At 35.8% G+C, this 27,051-nt stretch overlaps 2 protein-coding genes across 3 annotated transcripts in view; one reads left to right on the forward strand and one right to left on the reverse strand.

The window, feature by feature from the left end:
* Nucleotides 1-7,311: 7,311 nt before the first annotated feature.
* Nucleotides 7,312-8,423, reverse strand: LOC138713807 (RNA exonuclease 4). Its single transcript, XM_069846243.1, has one exon. It carries the CDS (start codon nucleotides 8,303-8,305, stop codon nucleotides 7,421-7,423), a length of 885 nt encoding a protein of 294 aa, XP_069702344.1. The 5' UTR covers nucleotides 8,306-8,423; the 3' UTR covers nucleotides 7,312-7,420.
* Nucleotides 8,424-8,879: 456 nt separating this feature from the next.
* Nemp (Nuclear envelope integral membrane protein) overlaps nucleotides 8,880-27,051 on the forward strand; it is a 41,683-nt gene continuing 23,511 nt past the window's right edge. Inside the window, exons 1-5 of one of the 2 annotated variants that reach the window (XM_069846244.1) lie at nucleotides 8,880-9,236; nucleotides 11,604-11,722; nucleotides 14,835-15,042; nucleotides 17,322-17,488; nucleotides 19,495-19,710. In XM_069846244.1, coding sequence (XP_069702345.1) covers nucleotides 9,125-9,236; nucleotides 11,604-11,722; nucleotides 14,835-15,042; nucleotides 17,322-17,488; nucleotides 19,495-19,710 — 822 coding nt within the window. In that variant the 5' untranslated portion in view covers nucleotides 8,880-9,124. The remainder of the gene's footprint in view (nucleotides 9,237-11,603; nucleotides 11,723-14,834; nucleotides 15,043-17,321; nucleotides 17,489-19,494; nucleotides 19,711-27,051) is intronic. The other variant, XM_069846245.1, reaches the window with a different exon arrangement.

Below are 27,051 nucleotides of genomic sequence, written 5' to 3' on the forward strand. Positions count from 1 at the left end.
AGAAAAATTTCACAACCTCGAGCGGAAATCGAACCTGCGACTTCCTGTTCTCTGGTCAGGCGCTCTATCACTGAACTACCGAGTTCGTCTCACGCTAAAGGCTCGGAATTATCCTTTCATACTGGCGACTCTGTTATAGAGTACTGTCCATAGCGTCTGATCTTAGTCAGCACTGCTTATGGCTTAATATGTCATATCAACGGACCTATATACGTCACCCAAACATCGTAAGATGAAGATTATTTAGACCTAGTTTATTTTTATCACCAGCCTGAGGAAGTCCAGACGAAAAACGGAGTATATATGAGCCGATTATTCCTTTCTATCTGCAGGAATACAATCTTAACTATATTGTAATCATCAGTTTGATTGCTGGAGCAATAGTGCGTTCGGAGTTTAGAAAATACCATTGGATGTATAGGTATCTCCTTAGTGGACACTGGACATCCCCCTTCTTTGCAATATAACTTGTTGTCTGTCCAAGTGGTTGATTATGTCGCATCCTGATTTCTCCCTCCTGTTTCTGCTGGCTCCCCTGTAAGGGCTATGGCTAGGCTGTCTTAGCTATGTCCTGAAAACATTTGCTGTTCGGAATTGTATGTATGTATTATACAAATGTTTAAAATAGTTTAAAGAAAAGGGCCCTGTTAATTAACTCTCACGTGATTTCCCCTGTTTCGATGACCCTGTGACATAACCACTCGGACGACCAATAAATAAATTATTTACACATCTCCCAATGTAAGAGAAGTAAGTCTAGGTATTCTAATTAGCCCCATTCCATGTTGTCCCACAATGAAATTGCTACCTGTCCCTGAATTTGCTTGCCCCAGCTAATTAAAGAAAGTAGTTTCTCTCATAAATTATTATTTATTGGAAATGTCTGGTATGTTATAATTAGAGGTATGATTTTTTGGTAATTTTTTGCTAGTAGGCTCTGAGGATGATGTGAAGAAGCACCGAAACAGCTGTAAGCCGCACATGCTTACGCAATTAACATGAGTAAGATCGCCATTTAATCAATTATTTTGATTTTTTGGTGTTAACTGTACGTGAAATGTGTTAAAACTTAATTTTATGCATGGAAAATGTAAATCCCTTAATGAAAGTCCAAAATTAAGTGAAATATATTCGCGAAATTGATAAAAATCAACTAAATTATTTCATAAATATGATATTTCAAAAAAAAAAAAAGAAACAGATTTTATGGAGAATTCGCACCAGAAACTACTTTTTTATTTTTCGAAATAAAACTTCAAATTTTTTTTTCGTTATAAACTATATATATATATATATATATATATATATTTGATTGTTGAGCATTACATGCATGTGAAAACTAGCAACGATGTACACATATTTTTCTAAACACACACCTTCATCTCAAGCAGTAGAAATAACTCCTAGGAAACGAGAATGCGGATGCTTTAGCAAAGAAGGGCAGCACTGCTACTTACAGACCTGTTACTAAATCTACGTATTACTCTGTGAAGAGATTTATTAAATCTACATACTTAGACTTCAACAAACAAAATTTGATAACACAATCTCAAGGGTAAAAATGGAACTGTCTGCATCATAATCCACAGTTAATTCCCGATTTACCACGAAAATCGTCTGTAGCTGCATTTAGATTGGCAACAGGCCATGATTGTTGGCCAAACACCTGCATAGAATTGGAATATATCAGTCCCCTAACTGCCCATTGTGCAACTCAAACCAAGAAATGAATTGGGAACACCTCAAAATCTGTGCTTCAGTGGCTGGCCATGATAATATCTTTGAAAAATATTGGAGTGCAAGAGGTCAAATGACTCTATTGTCAAATGCCTGGCATTAGAAAACAACAACAACACATATTTCAGGGACTACTTCCAGGGAGCAGCACAAGCAGACAATGGTTGTTTCTCTTTCCTGCAACAACTGCCTTCGTGAGATCAAGAAGGCAGTACTGTCACAGCCGAAACGAAATATGAATTTAATTGAGGGACCCAGAGAACTTCAAAACTTCTTTTTAAAGTAAACATTTCAAAAGTTAAGCCTTAAGTGATGAGGTCTGTTATAATAGAGTTACAATAGAGAACTTTTTATGTAAACTTATGGAACTGACCATACAAGACTATGATCGTCAGTGTTTTCCAAATACTTTTGCTGACCTGGTTGTTGTTTAGTCAACTGTCCAAAGACAGACTTGAACCTCATAAGTGGCAGCAATAAGCATCATTCATGAGGCAACTAAGCCAAGAGATAATGGAGTAGAGTGGCCAGTTCCTTTTCCCCTCTATTGCATACATTGCTGACTAGTAACATATTACCACAGTCCAGTATATACAGTCACGAAGCTGAATACGTAGTAAATATGCATCCATAGATAGTTGCTAACCACTAGAATCGCTACGATCACCTCATTACAGACAATGCGAAATAAAACTGGCACAGTCTGTTGTTCCTAGCACCCTCACAACTCAAGCTTCGTGACTGTATATACTAGACTGTGATATTACACTAATTAGACTTAAGATATATACAAGGTTAACCCTTAACCTGAAATATGAGTCAGCCAGGCTGGTATGGTATTTTGTTTCTTGAATATTTGCAGCACTGCTTAATATTATGTACCGGTATTACCTTTTGAGCTATATTTTTCTTTAGTCCTTTAGGTGTCCTGTAGTCAGGGTGCGAATTAAGATTTCTGATGAGGTGGGAATAGAATCCTAGATAGAAAATACCATACATAAAATTATTATCCTCATTTGATACAGCTCAACACTTGGTCGCACTGAGTTGCTTGTCTTGCATCTTGATCATAATAATAATAATTATATCCATGAGCTGGCTTAAGATAAGATGTGTAATTCCTAAGTTATTGATTGTTGTCAGCTTGCCGTTGGTGATAATACATCAATATTATTTTCTTTGCTTATCTTATACTTTATAAAGTACATATACTCGTATTAGAACAATTATATTTTGCGAGGGGGGGATAGAAGTTATCCCTGGCAGGGATGTTAATATGAATTTATGAGAGGGGGATAACTTTCCAATGGGGGGGGGGGAAATCCCCCCCCCCCCGTTAATTCGCACCATGGCTGTAGTATGGTTGTCATCATCTAAATATGTTCAGCACATTCTTCTCGCTTTTCTTATTATAGTATGTAATTATTGTCTGCTATATTTGCCGGTATATCGTATTACGTAGTAGTTTATCAATTTCAGTATTGTTCTAAGTACCTAGGCCTATGTTTTGTGTTTAAATTCTTTTTTCCGGTAATGTCCACGCCTGTGGAGTAATGGTTAGCACATCTGGCTGTGAAACCAGGTGGCCTGGGTTCGATTCCCGGTCAGGGCAAGTTACCTGGTTTTGGTTTTTTCCCTCAACCCAATATGAGCAAATGCTGGGTAACTTTCGGTGCTGGACCCCGGACTCATTTTACCAGCATTATCACCTTCATCTCAGATGCTAAATAACCTAAGATGTTGGTAGAGCATCGTAAAATCAATCAATCTTCATTAATGTATCCAGCTGTTTGCTGACAACATAAAGTCCACTGTAGTCTATTCAGTTGTTGTTTTTCACGAGAAATGAGGGGTATTTTGATCGGTGTTCATTATAGATGCCTGTTGCTAGTAGCCAGAGGTGGGGTGTAGTCAATATGTACTGCAGGGCTGTGTCTTCTGCAACTAGTACTGATGATTTTAATTTACTTCTTATGTGGTTCATGGAAGGACAGTAGAGAAGAATGTGTTCCAGATCTTCATCATGATTATTACACCACAGACAAGTAGGATTATCAGAAAGGTGAAATCGGTGTAGGTACAATTGAGTGACAATGTGACCTGTTCTGGCTCTTGTTAAAAATGTTTGAACATGTCTGGGCAAGTTTTTGTACATTTCCAGGTTATTTGGTTTCTTTTGTACAGACTGTAAAATTTTTCCTTTGTCAGAAGAGAGCCAATTGTTGATCCATAGGTTTATAAAATAAGACTTTACTGAAGCAAAAGCACTGGATAGAGATATCACTTGAAGAGGTCTTGGTTGCAAATATGTTGCCTGTTTTGCAATATATCGACTTTCTCGTTTCCAGGTATACCACAATGACTAGGTATCTATTGAAATGTTATTTCCTTTTGGAGTTCTTTTAGTTTACTTAGTTGTAAAATAACGTACTAAATTTTTTTTTTTCGGTAATTAGTTTTTATTACGTCCCACAGTTATTGCAAACATACCCCACCATGTCAGTTATGCCCACTGATCCTAATTTTCGGGAAATAATTCAGTAATGGATAGGCAATGAAGATGAAGTTCATGAAAATAAAATGGGTGAATGTTCACATTTCGATGATTTTGTCCAAACCCTGATTTTATCATTCCTAGTGCTGATCAGACTGAAATATCAGATTCAGAGTCAGAGTAAATATTGTAATAATGCGTCAGATGAGTTGTTAGAAAGAGATATACGAATCCCTAATGAAGAAGTTGCTAGATGAGAATACAGATGAAACAGCCCCACCTCATTCTCATACTTCTTCAACAAATGACGTATATCTTGGAGAAGACAAGTTTGTATGGTACAGACAACCCTAACGAAAAACTGCCTTCACACAATATTATTCGAGGTCTACCTGGTATTACATCCGATAAAAACTTCAATAGTACAGCTGCTCCTGTAGACATCTGCAACCTGCTTCTGTTAAATTGCCTTGAATTAAATATTTTAAATTATATTTATTAATAAAATATATTATCTTGAATGAAATATGTATTTTGACGCTTGAAAGTTTTTTATATTTCAAAGTGCATGTCAAGAATTATTGGGCATGACGGCAGGATGTTCTATTGAGTGTGATCAACCAATTACTTGGTTCAGTTTAACTCATAATTTGAGGAATGTGGAAAATTGTTTACTTTTTGACGGCTTTATGGAATTATTCCATAGCAGTGTGTTAAGTGTTATTATGTAGACTGTGTAGCGAAATGTAAAATGAAGATTTCTATATATATGGTATTATTTATACTATCATTTGTCTGGGGACACCTTAAAAAAAAAAAAAAACTTTTATTAATCCCATTGCTATTGAAACTCTTCCCCATATCCTTGGCTTCTGCCCCTATAGTGAGGCCCTTCGCAACATCTGTCACCATGCACCGAGGCACTGAAGGAAGTAGGGTTTACAGTCCATCAAGAGGTGCAGGGACTAGTCACACAAGGAAGTGTTTGGCGAATTGATATCATTGCCATTAAGAACAACTCGGCATACATTCTCGATCCCACCATCAGATTCGAGACACATGCAGATCAACCGCATGAGGTGGACAGTGAAAAGAAACGGATCTATGAACCAACAATCCCGTTCTATAAAGATAAATATAGCCTGTCCCACATTGATGTAATAGGTCTGATGGTGGGAGCACGAGGTACCATACCCTCCTTCTTTGCCAACAAATGTAAAAACCTGGGCCTAACACACAGCATTGTGAAGGAAATAGCCATTAGTGCCCTCAAAAGATCGGTTCAGATATTGAGAAATCATTTGTATGGGAGTGATAATGGAAATTTCAAGTTATCTTAACTGATGGCTGTTGATTGGTTTAGATATCAATGCCAATACGTAAATCCGTACTATTATTTTTCTTGCGGTATATGGCATTCCAATCATTCTAACCTATCTGATGATATTTTTTTCCCCCTTTCTTAACTGTAAATGAGCACAAACGCTACTAGGTGTAAATTTTTCTGACATTTTATATATTCGATTCTCTAACTGTTTCAAATGTATATCATTTTACCTTTTAGGTGTGTTTCCAAATTATATGTAATACGCTTTGTCAAATCTGGCAACCTTTTCATAAGGGAAGCTAAATTTATATTTATATATATGAACTTCAAATTCGACTAGATTGATTGCAATTACAATTGAATGAAGAAACAATGTCATAAATAACTCTACGTAATTTTAAAGTATTATAATTCTAAACTTTCATAAGCGTAAATTAGTATATGGAACATAATTATCATGTACTGGATATTTGCCATTTTGTTTGTCATAAAGTAACCTAAGAAATTTATTTTGTATATTTTCAATTAATGTAGTAGGCTATAGGCCTACTTAATGGTATTGCGAGACCAAACAATTGATGCATATTCTAATTTAGATCTAACAAAGCTTGAATATAAACATGTTAATGCCTTGACATTTTTAAAGCCTATCGTATTTCTAATAAGAAAACCTAAATACTTATATGCTGTTGCTACTGGTACTACATTATTTATATGATTTGGGAAAGTTAACTTACTAATTGTACACCTAAATCATTGACAACTTCCACTCTTTCCAGTAAGGCACCGCCCATTGAGTACATGTAGTTATGATAGGTCTTTTTTCTTGTAAATGATATAATGTTGAAAGGCAGTTTGTTTTCCAAACACCATTGCCAACATTTATCTGTCAGTCTGTAGAGACAATCATCTAAGCTACGAATACTTCTATAAATTTTTAAATCATCAGTAAATAATAAGCTAAGCGAGTTGCTCTGGCAAATCATTAATAAAGATGAGAAATAGAAGTGGTCCTAGGTTCGAACCTTGTGACACACCTTAAGTTACTGGATAAACATCTGATTGCCCTCCATTATAACATACGTATTGTTTTCGTTCTTGCAAATATGATTTTATAAAAATCAATAGTTGATTAGAAAAACCAATTTTGTGATGAGATCAATTCTGTCAAACGCTTTTTGGAAATCTGAAAGTTTTTGCGACATCATTAACGCCATACTTTTCCATTGTTTCTTCAAACTTACCACTTGACTCATAAGGATAAGGATTTGAGCCTCCGCAAAGATACAATCATTAACATTTTATTCCTGCAACAGTAGGTGAGATTTTGAGCCCCAGCAAAGATACAATCATTATTTTATTCTTGCAACAGTAGGTGAGATTTTGAGCTGTAAGCTCTGTGGGAAAGAGGTAGATGGACATGTGTCGGGAGACTGGAGAGAGCAACTACATGGATACTGTTACTGTTCCAGAATTTTCTTATAATTGCTGTTTTAACTGACAATTATCATAAAATACTAAAAGAGCAGATCTGTCGAATGCGCATCATCATGCTTACGAAAAGGCACTTTTCAGTGCCAATAATTTACTTTGTGTGCACAAGGTTGGAATTTTAGAGTAAGAGGAAAAATATGATATCCGTGTTCTGAAATTTATCCCTCATGTATATTTGCAAAGAATAGGCGTACTAATTTTAAAAGGAATATAAGGTAGGGAAGAACAAAATTAATCAGATTAACACACACACATCGCACTTTGTTTTCTAACACTGTATTAACACTTTGTTCTTTTGATAACAAGGAAAAATACATAATATATAACTGAAAAATACTCTGTCCAATCATCACAAACACGATACACTTCTATGGTGACTTCCCAGTTGTCTTACGTTTATTATGCAGGCTCTTCTCCCATTCCTTCCTATACATCAGATACAATTGCATTGCCGCTCGTGCATCCACTACCGAATCATGTTCTCCTTCCTGTATCTTAACACCTAACAATTCTTCTGATAATTTACGCAAACTTGGAGTACTACCTTTTGATACTTCACGAAAAACTCTGAATCTGGAAGTGTCGCGAATAGACTTCCTAGGATGACCTAGAAACAAAACTTTGAGATCATTTCTTATTGCATGTCCTACTAGAATCCGGTCTTTGAGGATGTCTGCTACTTCCTTCTGAACAATATCAAAACGTTCACCTTGGTGTAAGTCCTTCGGCCGAATACCACTAACATGAGTTCTGTAATCTACCACAGGTTCTGAAGGCAACACATATTTATCATAAATACAATTCCCAAATTTGTTCACCAACGACACTCTTGCTAGCATATTGTCCTTTCCTGTATCAATTCCTACCATCTCACAGTCTATGGCAATCACCTTTGTTATTTCTTTGCTGTCTGAAGTCGTACACTTGTCCTTATTCTGTGTGGCTGAAGATACTGACTTAGGCATATCAGCAGATTTATTTTTACGATAATCACGATATCGTTTATTTTCCACTTTGGTTACCCCCACCTTCCTTTCACTATTTTTTTCAAAATTTCCTGCATTTTGTTTGAAGGTCTTCCAGTTACTTGAAAATACATCCTGTTTCACATAATTTGCCAAGTTATTCACTGTATGTTCTTTCATATTCTTGATTTTCTTCCTTTGCTTCTTGACTTTATTAATAGTCCCTTTCGTTCCTTTTACACTTTGATTATTTTTACTACATTCTGCAGACTTATTTTCATTTGACATTATTTATATTTTCCAATTTATACAGTAAATGTTATAAATTTTAACAAACATCATGTGGCAAACACATTATACTCCACTTAACTGGTATGTCCGTTATAGTCAGTGTCGCCAACATGGTTCTTGAAAACCCGATGTAAAACAGTGCAAAAAGTCACTAAATAAAAAATAAATAGATATGATGTGAAGGTAAGAAATAAATCTCTATATTATATCCCTGATTACGTATAACCGTAGTTAGGCTGTCGCACATCTCTGGTGACGGTGATATAATAATGAATATGGAATAATGGTAGAATGAATTGGCAGGAAAAATCGAAGTACTCTGGAAAAAAAAAAAAAAAAAAAAAAAAACTCTTTCACTGACACTGCCGGGGATCGAACCTCGCTCGCAGCTGTGAAATATTACAACTCGGGTGGCTAGGCTAAATCTCTGGCAAGAAGAAATTTAAGCATACAAATTTATTATATTTTTGCATTTTATTCACCGAACTAAAATGCAAATTCACCAGATCTAGCGAGGAACCGCTATATTGGCAGCGCTCGTTACAGGAACAAGCAGAAACATGCAGCGAGACTTACACCACTGTATACAAATTGGTTGCTAATAGGCAGCAGTGTGAATGATTTTTGAACTCGGTATTAATATTTTTACAACTCTTTATCGAAGTATTAAAATCACGGTGATTTAATTACATTAATTAACTTTAAAATTAGTTGAAAATGTTCATATTATGGTAAAAATTAACTTAACTGAGTTGAATTTAGAAGTATTCCGAGTAGACCCGCGAAATTTTCAATGTGTGATATCGAGAATTGAATATGGCGGATGTGTGGAAGAGTTTAGTACTTGATCTCTTGATTTTATGTATTTTTATACTCATAACTGCTACCAATAGTCAAATTACCGATGACATAACTTTAAATGAACGAGGTGAGTTTCTTTTTACATGTTTATATTAGTTGATGTTAATTCTCAGAAAGATTTGGTCAACCCTAACCTGATCTTGATATACTGTATATGCGCTGTATACTTGTAAATCGAATTAGAATTTGTGTATACATTTATTATTGTTATTATGAAACAAAACTTAGATATTTAATTACACCTTAGGTTTAGAAAATGATTTAGATTAAAATGGTTAAAACTAGCCTACGTACTTAAAAATGCTTTTACAACACTTGATAACACGTAAGTCAATTTTTGTGAGCTGAAAACGATTAAGAATTTAGAATCGCCCACCACTTAGGAGAAAATCGTGAAAATATTAAAACAAATGCAAACATTAAGCAAACTGTATAAAATGGTTAGTTGGTTACGAAATTATGGGTGCTTGAAATACTCCGATAGAACGTTGACAAATTTTTCGGCTAAACTAGCGCTGAGGTAGTTCTCTTCGTACTCCGCTTATGCATCTTGCATGTACGAATCTGTGACAGGATAGATTTGGTTAGTTTAGACTTTTGTTATGCCTTGCATATATGATTAACTGTATCTCTAAAAAACAATATATATTAATGTACCTATTTATTGCGCATGTGGTTACAGTAGGTGAGTGTTCTTGCAGAAATAATTTGAAATTAGTTTCAAACATCATTGCTGATCATGCATAGTAGTTGAGGTTGAAATAGTTTTCGAACAGTTGTCAAGCTGTCACAAACTCGCTGCAGAAACGAACCTATTGCAGTTTATGAATCACTTAGGTCTTATTTACTTCAACGAGGTTATCAATTAAAGAAAAGGTATTCTGTTTTTTTTAACATAACTTAAGGCACCTTTACTATCTCAGTAATAGTTTTCTGTTGTGTAGAACTAAATTATGGTCAAGTGATCCTAAACCATGCTAGCATTAATAAAACAATGAATATCTTAGATAAACCTGATTTTCTTATGGAAAAACAGGCAGTCTCATATTTTGGAAAGTTTGGGATTCATTTACTATAGGATATCGCTTAATTTTCGTCAAGTTGGACAAACTATGACGTTACAATATGGCGCCAATGACGTCACAACGCAGTGATGTCACAACATGGCCGACGTAAACCAAAACAATAAATAAATAAAACTATCTAAAAAAATTTTAAAAACAAATTGACGATATCCCATTCTACAATATAACCCAACCGCTCTTATCCAAAATACAATATCACCAAAACAATTCACGATATCCCATACTGGAACAGAGCCCATCTGCTCTTATCCAAAATACGATATCGCCAAAACAATTCACGATATCCCATTCTGGAACAGAGCCCATCTGCTCTTATCCAAAATAGGATATCAGCAAAACAATATCACAATATCCCATTCTGAAATATAACCCATCTGCTGTTATCCAAAATACGATATCACCAATACAATTCACGATATCCCATTACGGAATATAACCCATCCGCTCTTATCCAAAATACGATATCACCAAATCAATTACAAACATCCCATCCTCGAATATAACGCATCCTCTCTTATCCAGAATAGAATATCAGCAAAACAATTTCAAAACATATATTCATCTCATGTCACTAAAATATCACCTCAATGATCATCATCGGGGCTTGCAGCCCCGATACCCCACTTTTTGCATCATGTGCTACACGTCGGATCATCATCGGGGCTTGCAGCCCCGATACCCCGCTTCTATTGGTGATATCATATTTTGGATAAGAGTGCAATTTTGAACGCCAAATAAAAACATTAAAAAGAAACAACGAACAGATCCATACACACACCCGTATATACAAAACCAACAAAAATAAAAACATATATCTACAGTAAATAAATTAAACATTATCCTTGATACATAATTACTACCCTGGCAAACGAAAACCCATCCTTATAAAAAAACAAATAAAACGCTCACCATCCAAACCTTCTTTTTATCCTCTCAGATCCAAACACATCCTTAACCGGTACGCCATTCAAACCTCATGAATACCAACCACGAACAAAAATACAAAATTTACAAATCTACCAACCTAACCACTTCCATCCAAAAAGTGACGTCATCAAGTGATGTCATAATATCACTTCACTCCATTCTACAATCTAGCCAACATAAATTCTCATAAAAACAATAACGATATCCTATAATCAAGTAAACCCGAAAGTTTTGGGTGTCTCATTTTTAGGACACCTTACCCTAGTGTAATTACTGGGAAGAAACTCATGTCTTTCGACAATTATGATAAGCTTTTTTTGTATATATGTGTGTGTGTGTGTGTGTATATATATATATATGTATATATATATATATATATATATATATATAATTTATATTTTATTGTACATTTCTGTTTTTAGTTCATCACTTGCAACCTGGTACAAAACTTCGGCTTGCAAGAACAGGAGATCGAGAGTTAAAAATATTTTGCTACACAGGACGCCCGAAGCATTTGGTAAATCTGTGGCAAACTGTTCTGGTAAGATTAAATTGATATATATTTGCGTCATTTTAGAATTCCAGCATTATAAATGAATTGCTGTAGTACATTATTTTCCTTTTATCTGTTGTTTAAGTACAGATTAACTCCAACACTATTTTAATTTTTGATTTAAGGTTATCAACTAGAATGTCTTCAGACTGGTATTTATTTTATTAATTTACTAGTCATACCCGTGCGCTTCGCTACACTTGTTAGAAATAAATATTATATTCTCAAACATCCTTTATCTCTGTTCCTCTCTCAAAGTGAGAGTCCAAGTTTCACAACCATAAAGAACAACTGGTAATATAACTGTTTTATAAATTCTAACTTTCAGATTTTTTGACAGCAGATTGGATGATAAAAGCTTCTCAACCGAATAATAACAGGCATTTCCCATATTTATTCTGTGTTTAATTTCCTCCCGAGTATCATTTATATTTGTTACTGTTGCTCCAAGATATTTGAACTTCTCCACCTCTTCAAAAGATAAATGTCCAATTTTTAGTCGACCTGGTTGGCGAGTTGGTATAGCACTGGGCTTTTATGTCCAAGGTTGCAGGTTCGATCCCTGGCCAGGTCGATGGCATGTAAGTGTGCTTAAATGCGACAGGCTGATGTCGGTAGATTTACTGGCATGTAAAAGAACTCCTGCAGGACAAAATTCCGGCACATCCGGCGACGCTGATATAACCTCTGCAGTTGCGAGCGTCGTTAAATAAACCATAACATTTCCAATTTTTATATTTCCATTTTTAATAGCAATAACTTTTAAAAATAATTTTCATTCCTTTATCAACATTTCTCTCACTTTGACCCCCCCCCCCCCCATCTAACGTAAAAAACGAAAAAGTTGGGCGCACTTCCGAACAGGGGCAGCGGTATTTCCTCTAAGGTTAGAGTCCAGTTTAGGTGTGTGTGTATTAATAAAAAATTAGGGGCTGGAAAATATTGAGAATAGGACGCATGTTTATATGACATTTTTTTCGATTAATACATACACACACCTAAACTGGGCTCTAACCATAGGGGAAATGCAGCTGGCCCTGTTCGGAAGCATGCCAAAAAAGTTTACCACTTACCAACTTTTGAAGATGTAAATGTCTATTTTGAACAGATCACTTTGAAGTTACTATTTGTTCTCTCTGTTTTTAAAAAAGATTTTGATTTCGAATTTCTTTTTATGCTTTCCTCAGACATTCACCTATCAATCATAAAAATTAGAGTGTGATTGATTATCTTAGGAACTACAATGTGATAAATATTTAACGCAGTGGGAAACTGATTTCTGCCCCTCTCTGGCTCCAGTATCACTGTCTCTCTCTCTCACACGAGACGTCATTCTCGCACAAGCTATCCAATTGCAATGCTGCAGCGATCTCCGATTGGTTCTCCTCATCTTCAGGAGATTTACTGCAGAGAATAAGTGTGTTGTGTTATAATGCCACAACATAAGTAGGCCTACACTTGAGAACAGAGAATTTTTATGTATGACGCTTATGTAAAAACAACACTTGTTCACAAAGTAAGGAGACGATTTTTAAGGAAGTAATGATTAAAAACAGCTGGTTTTTTCAAGACACAATATGACAAACTCGATAAATTAGCATACAGTAAATCAATTTGGAGTTTTAACTAGCTGTTACGCTGAGGGACTAGGATAATATTGTTAATCAATCAACAATGGCACGACAGTCCTGCGTGAACCCTGGCCTTCTGTAGAAGCTTTCTCCATTCCTCTCTCAACAAAACCGTTCTTCTCCAGTTCCTTATTCCCAGTATTTGTATGTCCTTTCTCACATCATCTTCCCATCTCAACCTTCCAATTTTCCTTGTTTCTTCCTGATTAGTGCTAAACACTTTCTTAATAGTCCTATCATCTGTTCGCAACACATGCCCGACCCATGTAATCTCTTGATTTTTATGGTTGCTACAATATCTGGTTCTTTAAAGAGTTTATGCAGCTCATGGTTATATCTCCTCCATACATTCCATTCCTCCACTGGTCTAAATATAAGCCGTAAAACTCTTCTCTCAAATATGTTGTTGTTGTTGTTTTCTAATGCCAGGCGTTTGACAATAAAGTCATTTGACCTCTTGCACTCCAATATTTTTCAAAGATATTATCATTATTCTTACCGTTAATTTCTGTGCCAAGATAAATATAGCTATTCACAGTCTCGAATTTTTATGAGCCAATCTCAATATAGTCAGATCGTCTTGTATTTTCTTTCCTTATAATAGTCATAATAATAATAATAATAATAATAATGATTTATTTAACCTGGCAGAGTTAAGGCCATACGGCCTTCTCTAACACTCAACCAGGAGTAAAACTGCGTTACAAAAACACTACAAATTTACAAAGTGCACTACAATTTTACACACAAAACTGAATAAGATAATAATAATAAGTACCAGTAAGTAGAAATCAGACATAATATATAACATACAGAAAGAAAGGAAAAAGCATAATAAAATGTGAACAGCAGGTCAAAATAAATGAGACATACAAAGTATAAAAAAATAAGACAATTATTGATGATGATGATGATGATAATAATAATAATAATAATAATAATAATAATAATAGTTGTAGTAGTAATAAAATAATGCAGTACAAAGCATACAATGAATACAATATTTTTAGATACACACAGTAAGGGAAAATTATGATTATATATAGCTCAACTTATCACATTGTAGATATACCATATATTTTGTTTTATTTTCATTAATTTGTAGATTTACAGTTTTTGCTGCCTTTTCAAGATTAATAAAGGCTTCTTTCATAGCTCTTTGAGTTCTTCCTATTATTATAATATCGTCTGCATATGCCAAGCTCTGTGTTGATTTATAGAAAATGGTCCCTCTAACATTAAGTCTTACAACCTTCTCCAATACAATGTTAAATAATAGGCATGCCAACGCATTCCCCTGTGTCACTCCATTATCATAATTATGTCATTGGCTCTGACAACATATTTTGTAGTTTTATTCTGCTTCGTGTTTTCTCCATAGTAGCTTTTACTAGATTAATCAATTTCTTTGGAATTTGGAAAATTGTTAATATATTTGTAATATTTTTATTTTCTCTTTCCTGTTTCAGTTACAGCTCGACATAAGTAGTGATAAGTATGAACAATATGATGGTGGGAATCCAAAGGAAGTAATTACAGAATACGAACAACATCGTTCGTCTTGGTCTATTAATCTCTTCTCATGGAAACAAAAAGAAATAAAGCTGAATCCTTTTAATGAGAGTTGTGTTGGCATCGACAGCTCTGAAGGATATGGAATCCATCTTAATATTATACGTAAGTTTTACAATTTTTTGTTGTCAGTAACTAACTTTTTTTCACACAGCCATTCAGGCATCATACAGCATGTTGACTGCACTAATCCCACAATAGGCCACTGAAGAATATTACTTACTTACTTATTTACTTACTGGCTTTTAAGGAACGCGGAGGTTCATTGCCGCCCTCACATAAGCCCGCCATTGGTCCCTATCCTGAGCAAGATTAATCCAGTCCCTACCATCATATCCCACCTTCCTCAAATCCATTTTAATATTATCTTCCCACCTACGTCTCGGCCTCCCCAAAGGTCTTTTTCCCTCCGGCCTCCCAACTAACACTCTATATGCATTTCTGGAATCGCCCATACATGCTACATGTCCTGCCCATCTCAAACATCTGGATTTTATGTTCCTAATTATGTCAGGTGAAGTATACAATGCGTGCAGCTCTGCGTTGTGTAACTTTCTCCAATCTCTTGTAACTTCATCCCTCTTAGCCCCAAATATTTTCCTAAGAACCTTATTCTCAAACACCCTTAAACTCTGTTCCTCTCTGAAAGTGAGAGTCCAAGTTTCACAACCATAAAGAACAACTGGTAATATAACTGTTTTATAAATTCTAACTTTCAGATTTTTTGACAGAAGACTAGATGACAAAAGCTTCTAAATGGAATAATAACACACATTTCCCATATTTATTCTGCGTTTAATTTCCTCCCGAGTGTCATTTATATTTGTTACTGTTGCTCCAAGATATTTGAATTTTTCCACCTCTTCGAAGGATAAAGCTCCAATTTTTATAGTTCCATTTCGTAGAATATTCTGGTCACGACACATTTAGTCTTTTCGGATTTACTTCCAATCCTATCGCTTTACTTGCTTCAACTAAAATTTCCCTAATCATTTGTGGATTTTCTCCTAACATATTCACGTCATCCGCATAGACAAGAAGCTGATGTAACCTGTTCAATTCCAAACCCTCTATGTTATCCTGAACTTTTCTAATGGCATACTCTAGAGCGAAGTTAAAAAGTAAAGGTGATAGTGCATCTCCCTGCTTTGGCCCGCAGTGAATGGAAAAGCATGAGATAGAAACTGGCCTATACGGACTCTGCTGTAAGTTGAAGAATGTTATTGTAAAATTCTTGATATTCATGTGGTATCCCTGTAACATGCCATGATGGCACTTTGGGGGCATGGAGGTAGAGCCCCATGCTTTCCATGACCTCGGCACTAAAATGAGGTGGTGTGGTCGGCACCACGCTCTGACCGCCTTTTACCCCTGGGAAAGACCCGGTACTCAATTTTATAGGAGGCTGAGTGAACCTTGGGACCGTTCTGAAAGTTTGGCAACGAGAAAAAATCCTGTTACTACTTGGGATCGAACCCCAGACCTTCCAGTCCGTAGCCAGTTGCTCTACCAACTGAGCTACCCGGCCGCCAACCATATTATGTACAATTTTATTTTGTGATTCCTTAAGTTCGGTCTTCATGCAGACTAACAAAAATTGCCTCACGTTGCCCCGTGTTATTTCCTCAACCAATGTGGTATTCATGTGGTATGTAACGCATTAGTTTGCGTAATCGTCAAGCTTCTCTCTGTGAATTGGCACGATTTTGTCTGGATATGCCAATGAAGAAGGTAAATATGGTATTCTCCTTTGTACTTACAAGCAAACATTGTCATGGGGGCAGGTAAAAAAATTAATATTTTTTCTTCCATCATTTTAATAATGTCAATAGAAGTGCTTACACAAATTTTGACCACTCTAGCACAATTATGAAGGCTGTAAAAAAATAATTTCCCTGGGGCCATTTATAGAAAGAGAACAGAATTTCATTGAAAGTTTTATTGGAACAGATATAGCAATTGTTGAGTTATTTTTCAATGTATTCCCTACCAGAATTGAGACATTTGTCATTCAGTGGGATCAATTTTTGTATCCTTGTGTCGTAGATGTCTGCCGTCTGGAATAGGAACCAATGTGTCGGCACATGTCTTTGACATGAGTTGTTTCTGTGCACTTCCAGGATTTCACAGATCTCCAAATGTGAGACGGCTATACTGACATATGTGGTTTCTGCATAGAATGATAGCCCTATGTCAACAGTCCATGAAACTCGAATAAACTCATTTCGCCACAAACAGTGGCATGTGCTGTTTCTGCAATCCTTGGTTCAATTAATGATAAGATTTTCTGAATATAATATCTGTAATGAATTAGTTGTATTATGTGCGTTCTCATCTGCTTTGTATTTATTTTGTGAACTTGTGTGTCATTTGCTTTATTTCAGGGATTGACTATTGGAAGGTGCTTCTTCTGGGATCAGGAATTCTGCTGTTTTTCTCAGCACGTAAACTTAGCAACAATTCCTTATTTTACTACATTTGCGGAATCTCTGTGGGAGTATTGGCTTCTATACTCATAGTGGTGTATATGATCAGTAAATTACTTCCAAAGGTATGCATATTAGATTCTAAAATGTACTACATTCTATTACATTATATTAGTTTCTGGAAACACTGTAATTTTTAGGAGTTCCTTCTCCTTTTCTGAGGGGGGGGGGCGAGAGAGAGAGAGAGAGAGTGTGTGTGTGTGCGTGCGTGCGCGCGCGCGTTTTTTTTTCCTCTCAAATGAGATTCAAGGAGCTGGTGCAGGTGAAATGTGTCAGTTCTTCTCTTTTTACAAGAAAGTAGGCAAGTGATGTACCACAAATTTTGAAGGTGAAATTGAAGCAATTTTTACAGCTCTACAAAACATATTTATATGAATAATTGTTTAAATGGCGATCTTACTCGTGTTAATTGCGTAAGCATGTGTGGGTTACAGCTGTTTCGGTGCTTCTTCACACCATCCTCAGAGCCTACTAGATCTCGGCGTCATCTCGAAGTTCGCTGCCTGTTGTGTGGGTGCGTTTGATTGTTGAAAAGTGTTGAAATGTGGTGTCAAATAGTGTGTGTGTTCTGAAATTGATCTGTGTGTTGAGAATTTGATCAGGGTGTGTTTTAGTGTGTCTGAATATTTTATATTCTAGTGTGTTTAGTTTTTGGTTTTTGGGTTGTATGTGTAGGATTTCCATGTCTGTATTTATGTTACTGTATGTGTGGTTAGCATTAGTTATGTGTTCGGCATATGTAGATGTATTGTGTCCTCTGGTTATTGCATTAATGTGTTCTTTGTATCGAGTTTGGAATGATCTGCCTGTCTGTCCAATGTAGAAACTGTCACAACTTTTGCATGTGAGTTTGTATACGCCTGTGTGGTTGTGTTTATTTGTTTGTGTTGTTTGTGTGTTGAGATGTCTTTGTAGTGTGTTTTCTGTTCTGTATGCTATGTTGTATTTCTGTTTTCCTAATGAGGATGCGATCTTGTCTGTGTTTTTGTTTTCGTATGTTAGTGTGATGTATTTCTTGTGTTTGTGTTGTGTTTTGTGTGTTTTTGTGTTTGTTGAGTTTTTGTTTTGTCTTATGATGTTGTCTATTATGTTTGGGTTGTAACCATTTTCTTGTGCTATGTATTTGATTGTGTTCATTTCTTCATTATAGTGTAAGCTGTAGTGTAGTGTAGCTGTAAGCCGCACATGCTTACACAATTAACACGAGTAAGATCGCCATTTAATCAATTATTTATATTCAAGTGTTAAAAGTAGTGTACGAAAGATTCAACATGGATATTTATATGGTTGCAACACTGTAAGCAAATTGTAATATCTGATTCTAAGGCAGTCCACACCTGTGGAGTAACGGTTAGCGTGTCTGGCCGCGAAACCAGGTGGCCCGGGTTCGATTCCCGGTCGGGATAAGTTACCTGGTTGAGGTTTTTTTCTGGGGTTTTCCCTCAACCCAATATGAGCAAATGCTGGGTAACTTTCGGTGCTGGACCCCGGACTCATTTCACTGGCATTATCACCTTCATCTCATTCAGACGCTAAATAACCTAAGATGTTGATAAAGCATCGTAAAATAACCTACTAAAAAAAAACAAAGGTTCTAAGGCTGCAATTCAGCAGTACCATCTGCCACATATCCAAAATTTGAAAAAAATTAAGAAAATTCATACCATGATAAAACAAATTCAAACTGTAGGTAAAAACATAACTTTGCAATGGATTCCAACACGTTGTAGCATAAATTGAAAAGAGAGAGCTGACATGTTAGAAAAATAGAATAAAAAATTTGTCGTCAAATAACCCATAAGTTTTCATACGACTCTACAAAACGAATCCTAAAATGAATATCACCTGTAATTATAATTTTAAATTAATTCTTGAAAATTAATGGATGAGGGCAAGGTGCTTAAATTTTTTTTAGCCCAGGAACACTTTTTACAAAAAGTTGGTCCTGTCTGAATAAGAATATAATTTTAATACATAATCTTACATTGACAAGATAAATGTTGTGTTTGTTGTTAGTAATTACCAATTTACTATAAATTGCTTGTCTTCAATGGATTTGTTTATTTTTCAGAGGCCTGTTATGTATGGATTTGTGATCGGTGGTTGGACAGTAGGTGTATACTTCATCCAGTTGCTGTGGGAAAACCTGCGCGTCATTGTCGTGCAGTACCAGTCACATGCAATATCGTATGTGATTTTCACAGGCCTTGTGAGCTTTGTTGTTTGTTACCGACTCGGTCCAGTAACAGATCAGAGGAGCAAGAATTTGATTAAATGGGCTCTACAGGTAATAACACGTATTAAATACTTATTTGAGGAATAAAATCTAGTGATAAGAGGGTCACTCTAAAAGAAATACACTGAATTTAAAATAATTCCATTTTTTATCCTACAGCTTTCGCTTTGCTATTTTTTTACGGAATGTAGATACATCCTTTAGGAACAAAATGCCACTTTTTCACATAATATTCCTCCCTTTCAATTGCCTTATACCATTTTGGAACTAGAGCCTGTATACCCACAAAGTAAAAGTCTCGACCAGACGTCTCAATAGGGCCTCCTCGGAGCACTTCCTCCTCTCTCTCTTTTTTTTATGTAAGAGTGGAACAAGATGCGGGAGCAGTTCGTGTGTCTCCGGATGACGTCATTGACCGCGACGTTTGAATAGACATCTGTAACTGCTACGATTTTGTCTCCATCTCCGAAGAAAGAATGTCCTTATTACCGCAAATGTATGAACAAATAAAAGCTTTCACAGAGAAAGCGAAATTGTGGGAGTTGCAAGTTTCAGTGGATAACTGTTACCACTTAATTAATCTAAAATTATTACCTAATTTCAATCAAGACCAGTGTAACAAATATAATGAAGTACTGAAGGACTTGAGAAAAGAATTTGAGAGGATATATCATGAGAATACGTACTTTAACAATCAACAAGTTTAATTCTAATTTTATTATTATTATTATTATTATTATTATTATTATTATTATTGTTATTATTATTATTTAATTGAATTTTATTTTATTCAACATAGTATGAACTTAAAAAAAAAGAGAGATACCAAAAACCATTTACTAGAAATGAAGTATTTTGTTGTTTAGTCAACTGTCCGAAGACAGGTCTGAACCTCGCATGTGATATCAACAAGGCACCACTTATGAGGCAACTAGGCCAGGAGATAATGGGATAGGGTAGCCAGTTCCTTGTACTTAAATAATTACGTAACGTATGGTTCTTCATGCTTCAGATGTCTTCTTTTTTACTCATAATATATAATTAGAAAATACATTTATTATTATTATTATTATTATTATTATTATTATTATTATTATTATTACTGCAAACGACTTACGAAATTTTATTCCTTCCGAAAACAACCGTCTATTGTGACAGTACAACTCAAAAGTGCAGCTTTGTGGAATTTCTCCCGCGACAGTTACAACTTAGCTTGCTCATGCTTGTAATATGAATCAACGATCGGCTATCTTCGGGTATTGAGCTTATCTCTTCAGCTGACTACGCTATCTATATCTGCTCTGTGTAACAACTTTTATGCGTTGGGCTTGAGACGCCTGGTCTAGACCATCATGTTTGAGTCACTGATTAACAGCGTTCATGAGGGAGTCATCATCTTCAAATCTCGTTCTGCAAAGGTATTCCATCAGTTTACCAAAGAGATAAAAAAAAATCAATCTTCTTAATGTATCCAGCTGTTTGCTGACAACGTAAAGTCCACTATAGTCCACTGTAGTCTATTCAGTTGTTTTTCACAAGAAATGAGGGGTATTTTGATCGGTGTTCATTATAGATGCCTGTCATTATAGTACCCCTCTCGTGGGTACTCACCTTGTCGTGGTGAGGGGGCTTAAACTTGTTGTTTAAGCTAACAAGTAACAAAGAGGTACCCACATAAGCTGCATTACCACCAACGCAGTCCCACTATATTTTTCACTGTTTATATTCATGGAGTCCCTCAGTGTAAAATTCTCCGGAGGTAAAATAGTCCCTCAATCAGATCTCCGGGTAGGGACTGCACTGAGAGATGCCAAGAATCGTACTAAAGTACTTATTTACCAAAGAGATGGTAATGGCACACTGCCAAGTCTGCAGTGTAAGGCGGATGTTTCATTGTTCTCCATCAAAGTTTTTTGATCCCCTCCATGGTTTTGTGACTGACATGTGGCTGGACATTGTCGTGCAACAGTAAAACATCCTGCTTCTGCTGATGTGGTTGAACACGATGCAGTCGAACTTGAAGTTTCTTCAGAGTTGCTATTTTGGGTGAGTTTACATGATGCCACTCCATTCTTTGCCTCTTCGTCTCCTATTCAAAAATGGTGTAGCCATATTTTATCTCCTGATACAATTCTTGTAAGAAAGTCATCTCCACAATTCTCCGAAAAGTTCTCTGCACACTGTTTTTCCGGTTTCTTAGTGGGCTTCTGTCAGCATTCTCGGAACCCACCTGGCACCAACTTTTTTCAACCCTAACTATTTCAATATTCTGCATACATTATTTGTCCTATTCCAACTTGGAGTGACCATTCTTTCACTGTTATGTGTTTGTCAGCCAAAACCATGTTTGTACATGCTGCACATTGTCAGACAGTGTGTGGTCTGCAGTTGCAAGGGGAATCCTGAATATTGACATGTCCTCTTTCACTAGATAACCTGCTTGCCCATCGACTAACTATACTGTGATTGACAGTGGAATCTCCATACGGGCTATTCCATCTCAAATCGACCGAAATATAGAGAAAATTGACCTTGCAATTTTTAAATACAATGAAACTTTTTCTGTCCGTAGACAACTGTGATATAATGCTTTGTGCAAAGTTTGAGGCATCAGAACTTCATAGTGTTTAAATTAATAATATTTAAATTTATCGTATTTTCATAAAATTAGCAACTTTAAACTGTTGTGGCTCCGAAACCCTTTCACCCAATGATCAAAATCATGGTTTATTTTGATGCTGAGAAGTTAAAGTTTATATTGATATATAAACAGATTTTCTTACTTTTTATGGAAATGGAGAAATTTAGATTTTTCTTCATTAAGATGCCTTTGGCCACGACAAAATGTTTTATATATGGTTAGATTCCACATTGAAAGTACAAATAAACACATATTTTTTACTGGTGCACTGTTGATAAGAAAGTATTGAAAATATCAAATAAAGAAAATAAATACTACGCGCGTGAACTAACCAGCTGACTGTGAGGTGGGAGCTAGCCGATTCAAGCAAGGCCAGGAGACATAAACACGTGATGTTTCGTCTAGTAGCGCATAGCTGGGCTAGCTTTATCACAAGTTTTCATAAACACAGGAGTAAAATGACGCCCAGCACTCGCTTATCTTCATCTCTCGGCCAGTGCGTGCGGTCTTGGTGCAGTACTGTGCCTTTCAAGTCTAGGCGTGTGAACATAATTTGTTTAATACTCTTGAAACTTATTGCCGAGCCACTAAACAAACAATGTCCAATCCCTCTTAATAATGCAAAGTTTTTTCTCAATAATTTTTTACATTTTTAAAAATGGCCAAAAAGCCTAAAAGTAAGTAAAATCAGATTATCTGTCTCTCTGTGTACAATAAAAATAAGGATTACTTCTTAACATAACCTACCGAATGTCAGCTTCAAAATGAGCTCTCATTCAATGTTCTGCAGTAAATGGTTCCAGAGTTCTGAGTGCTGAAAGAGGCTTGTTTTTATAAAATACGCTAAATTTGTCGCTCAATAATACGAAAACCGTTTGACTTTCTATAGTATATTTTTGAAAATGCACTCCCCTCAGCACCTTGTATAAGTACGGAAAAAATTAGAGTATAAAAAAATGCGAGGTTTTTTACTGATCGATTTCATATGGAATAACCCCCTACAGCTTTCGCTTTGCTATTTTTTACATATTGTAGATACAGCCTTTAGGAACAAAATGCCACTTTTCCATATTATCTTCCTCCCTTTCAATTGTTTTACACCCTTTTGGAACTAGAGCTTGTATACCCGCAAAGTAAAAGTCTAGACCATCATGTTTGAGTCACTGATTAGCAGCGTTCATGACGAAGTCATTATCTTCAAATCTTGTTCTGCGAAGGTATTCCGTCAGTTTACCAAAGAGATGGTAATCGCACACTGCCAAGTCTTGAGTGTAAGGTAGATGTTTCATTATTGTCCATCCAAGTTTTCTGATCTTGTCCATGATTTTGTGACTAACATGTGGCTGGACATTGTCGTGCAACAGTAAAACATCCTGCTTCTGCCGATGTGGTCGAACACGATGCAGTCGAACTTGAAGTTTCTTCAGGGTTGCCATTTTGGGTGAGTTTACATGATGCCACTCCATTGTTTGCCTCTTCGTATGCAGTTCAAAAATGGTGTAGCCATGTTTTATCTCCTGACACAGTTCTTGTAAGAAAGTCATCTCCACAATTCTCCAAAAAGTTCGCTGCACACTGTTTTTCAGATTTCTTAGTGGGCTTCTGTAAACATTCTCGGAACTCACCTGGCACCAACTTTTTTCAACCCTAACCATTTCAATATTCTGCATACATTATTTGTTCTATTCCAACTTGGAGTGACCATTCTTTCACTGTTATGTGTTTGTCAGCTAAAACCATGTTGTTTACGTGCTGCACATTGTCATATAGTGTGTGGTCTGCAGCTGCAAGGAGAATTCCGAATATTGACATGTCCTCTTTCACCAGATAACCTGCTTGTCCATCGACTAACTGTACTGCGATTGACAGCGGCATCGCCATACACCTTTTTCGACCTCGTGTGAATTTTTCTCACCGTCTTTTTCTCACAACATAGGAACTCTCTAACAGCATGTTACTCTAGTGTAGCAGCCATCTTGAAGGAGTTCTATGATGACACCACTCATGGGAACAGGTTGAATTAAATTTGAATACAAGTGAGAAGGCTGCTTCTATGAATTCCATAAATTGCGAAGGTGTATAATAAAAATTGAATTTTTAAAAAATGTTATGCATTTTTTTTTGGAGTGGCCCTCATATGTGGTAGTGTACAGATTTTCAACACTGCATATTTTGCATGTACGTTAGTTCTGCTTACACAATGACACATTATGAAATCGTAAATAAGTATGAAGTTTAAGAAGAAAGCTTACAAAATTTATTACCATTTAATTCGAGAAAAATTCGTTCCAGCACCAGGAATCGAACCCGAGACCTCTCAGCTCTACGCACTGAGTGCTCTTTCCAACTGAGCTATGCCAGGACATGATCCACGGTGCCGGCCGAACTCCTCTCGTTGTAATGCAGAGCTCAGCGCTTAGAGCTGAGAGGTCCCGGGTTCGATTCCCGGTGCCGGAACGAATTTTTCTCGAATTAAATGGTAATAATACACATTGGCTACTTCATAGTAGTCGTGTAATATTCAGTGAGGTAGGCGAGACCTCATATATAATGAATATGTGATGTATGTACAAAATTTATTTAAATGGAACATACAAGTTTTTGGAGACATACCACATTTGCTAGCATATAAATTGCACTGACATATAAGACACTCCCTTTTTTTTGCATTTTTTTAGGGAAAAAAATCTTTATCACTGAATATGATACTAATGAATTTACAGTTTTTTCAAATATGCCTCTGATAAGAGATTCAGGCTGATATGTACATCTATTATCAGGCAGTACATCTCACTTGACGATATGTGTCAGAGGAAGAACAATTGTTTGTGTACATCTGAAGTCTGACTAGTGTAATATGTAGCTAGTCGGTGATGTATGCAACGTAAGGTGAAAGGAACTGCCACTCTACCCTATTGTCTCCTGACTTAGTTGCCTCATTGGTATCATGTGTGAAGTTCAGATCTGTCTTTGGACAGTTGACTGAACAACAAACAAACAACATAGGTTTACTATCATCAATAGGGTGCGGATTTTTATGTGCTAAAAATTTAAATATATTTATTTTTTATGTGCTGAAAAGTACGAAAATATTTGCTAAAAATAAAAAAAAAATTTTGTTTTAAATATGACAAAAATACCTTACTTAGCTTAAAAAAAAAATGTTACTAGGTACTCACCAACCACACTTGAGTGCTAGTAGTTGGCCGAGAATTGCAGTGAACAACAAATGTCATCTCCAAATTCTCCATCATAAATGCATGCCGATTATCTCTGAACAACGACTTATACTGTGAAAACGATCTTTCCACATCACAGGACGTCAGACGTGCATATTTAAAGAGAGGAATGTCACAAACACATACACTGTCAATTTCACCTACGGGCACATCCTCCAATACTTGAGCAACTTTACACATTTTTTTATATCCACTGTTTTTCCCAAACACATTCTAGAATTTGTCCCTTAGTACTTGTACTTCTGAACCTGGTAGCGAGTCTAGTTTAATTTCCACGGCACGCACCTTCCTGTTTCAGACAACAGGCTTTTGGAGGTTTTGAGTTTTTTATGGTGTCACACAAAAAGCTTAGATTTGCTAATAGGAAAGCCAAATCGTTTTTTAAACAGCCATCTTTCAGTATATCTTGAAGGATATCGATTGACGAAGCCCGATAACAGGGAATCACAACAAGATGTAGGCTTATTGCCTTACTTGATAGACATGAGCAAGAGGCGAGAGATTTGTTTAAATTAAATAATGTTCATACCCGAGCTCTTATCTGTTGTGTTTCACAAACAAAGCGTGGAATGAAATCATCTTCAGCAACAATAAACATTCCTAATTATGTGTTGCAAGATCTCTCCTTCTTGGCCATGTTAATTTATTCTCTAATAATAACACTGATATGCTGCCTAGTAGTTCTCAGAACTTGTGGCGATACTATTACAAAAATGGATACTCCACACAGCGCTTAGAAACACGAAGCAACCAAGAATTCTTAAAAAAGATAATGTACTTCTGAGTGATATAATTGATTTAGTTTTAAAATATTTAAAAGTTCTTGTAAAAAAAAATATTTAAATAAAAATCTCCAAGATTTATGTATTTGTAATACATTTCCTGAAAATATATATTTACATAATTTTTTGGTGAAAATATGTGTTTTTATGTGAAATAAAATTCGGGTTTTAAACTTGAAACTTCATGTTCGGAATGTTTAACTTTGTTACTTGTGTTTTATCACACGCAAAAATAATATTTAATTACATAAGAATCCGCTCCTTAATCATCAAATACCTAATTTAATTAGGAAAGAATATCTTTTAAGCTTCTTCATCAAAACCCAGAAATTCATCTCCAGAGCTAAATAAAGAGTCACTTTAAACCTTTTCTAAATCAGAATCTGAGTCCTCATACAACAAATTGTCCTCTGTATTACTAATGCCACACTTCTTGGATGATTTTACTACTGTCACAGTTTTCATAACATCCCATGAAGCTTTAACCTATTCACAAACTTAGTATCAGCATTTAAAAGGCACCCTGTTTGCAAAGAAAAAAAGTGCTTCTTACATGTCAACAAATATGGTAGTCAGAAATAGGAAGAATTGTATTAAAATATATTTTATGCTCGACCATGCCGAAATGTAGTAATTATACACCTGGTAGCAGACCTTTAATGCATGTCATTAAAGTACACCTACTCATTAAAGGTCAGGTCTTTCAGCCAATGACGACTCAGGTTACAAC

Source organism: Periplaneta americana, chromosome 14 (assembly GCF_040183065.1).
Source record: "Periplaneta americana isolate PAMFEO1 chromosome 14, P.americana_PAMFEO1_priV1, whole genome shotgun sequence".
NCBI classification, from domain to species: domain Eukaryota; kingdom Metazoa; phylum Arthropoda; class Insecta; order Blattodea; family Blattidae; genus Periplaneta; species Periplaneta americana.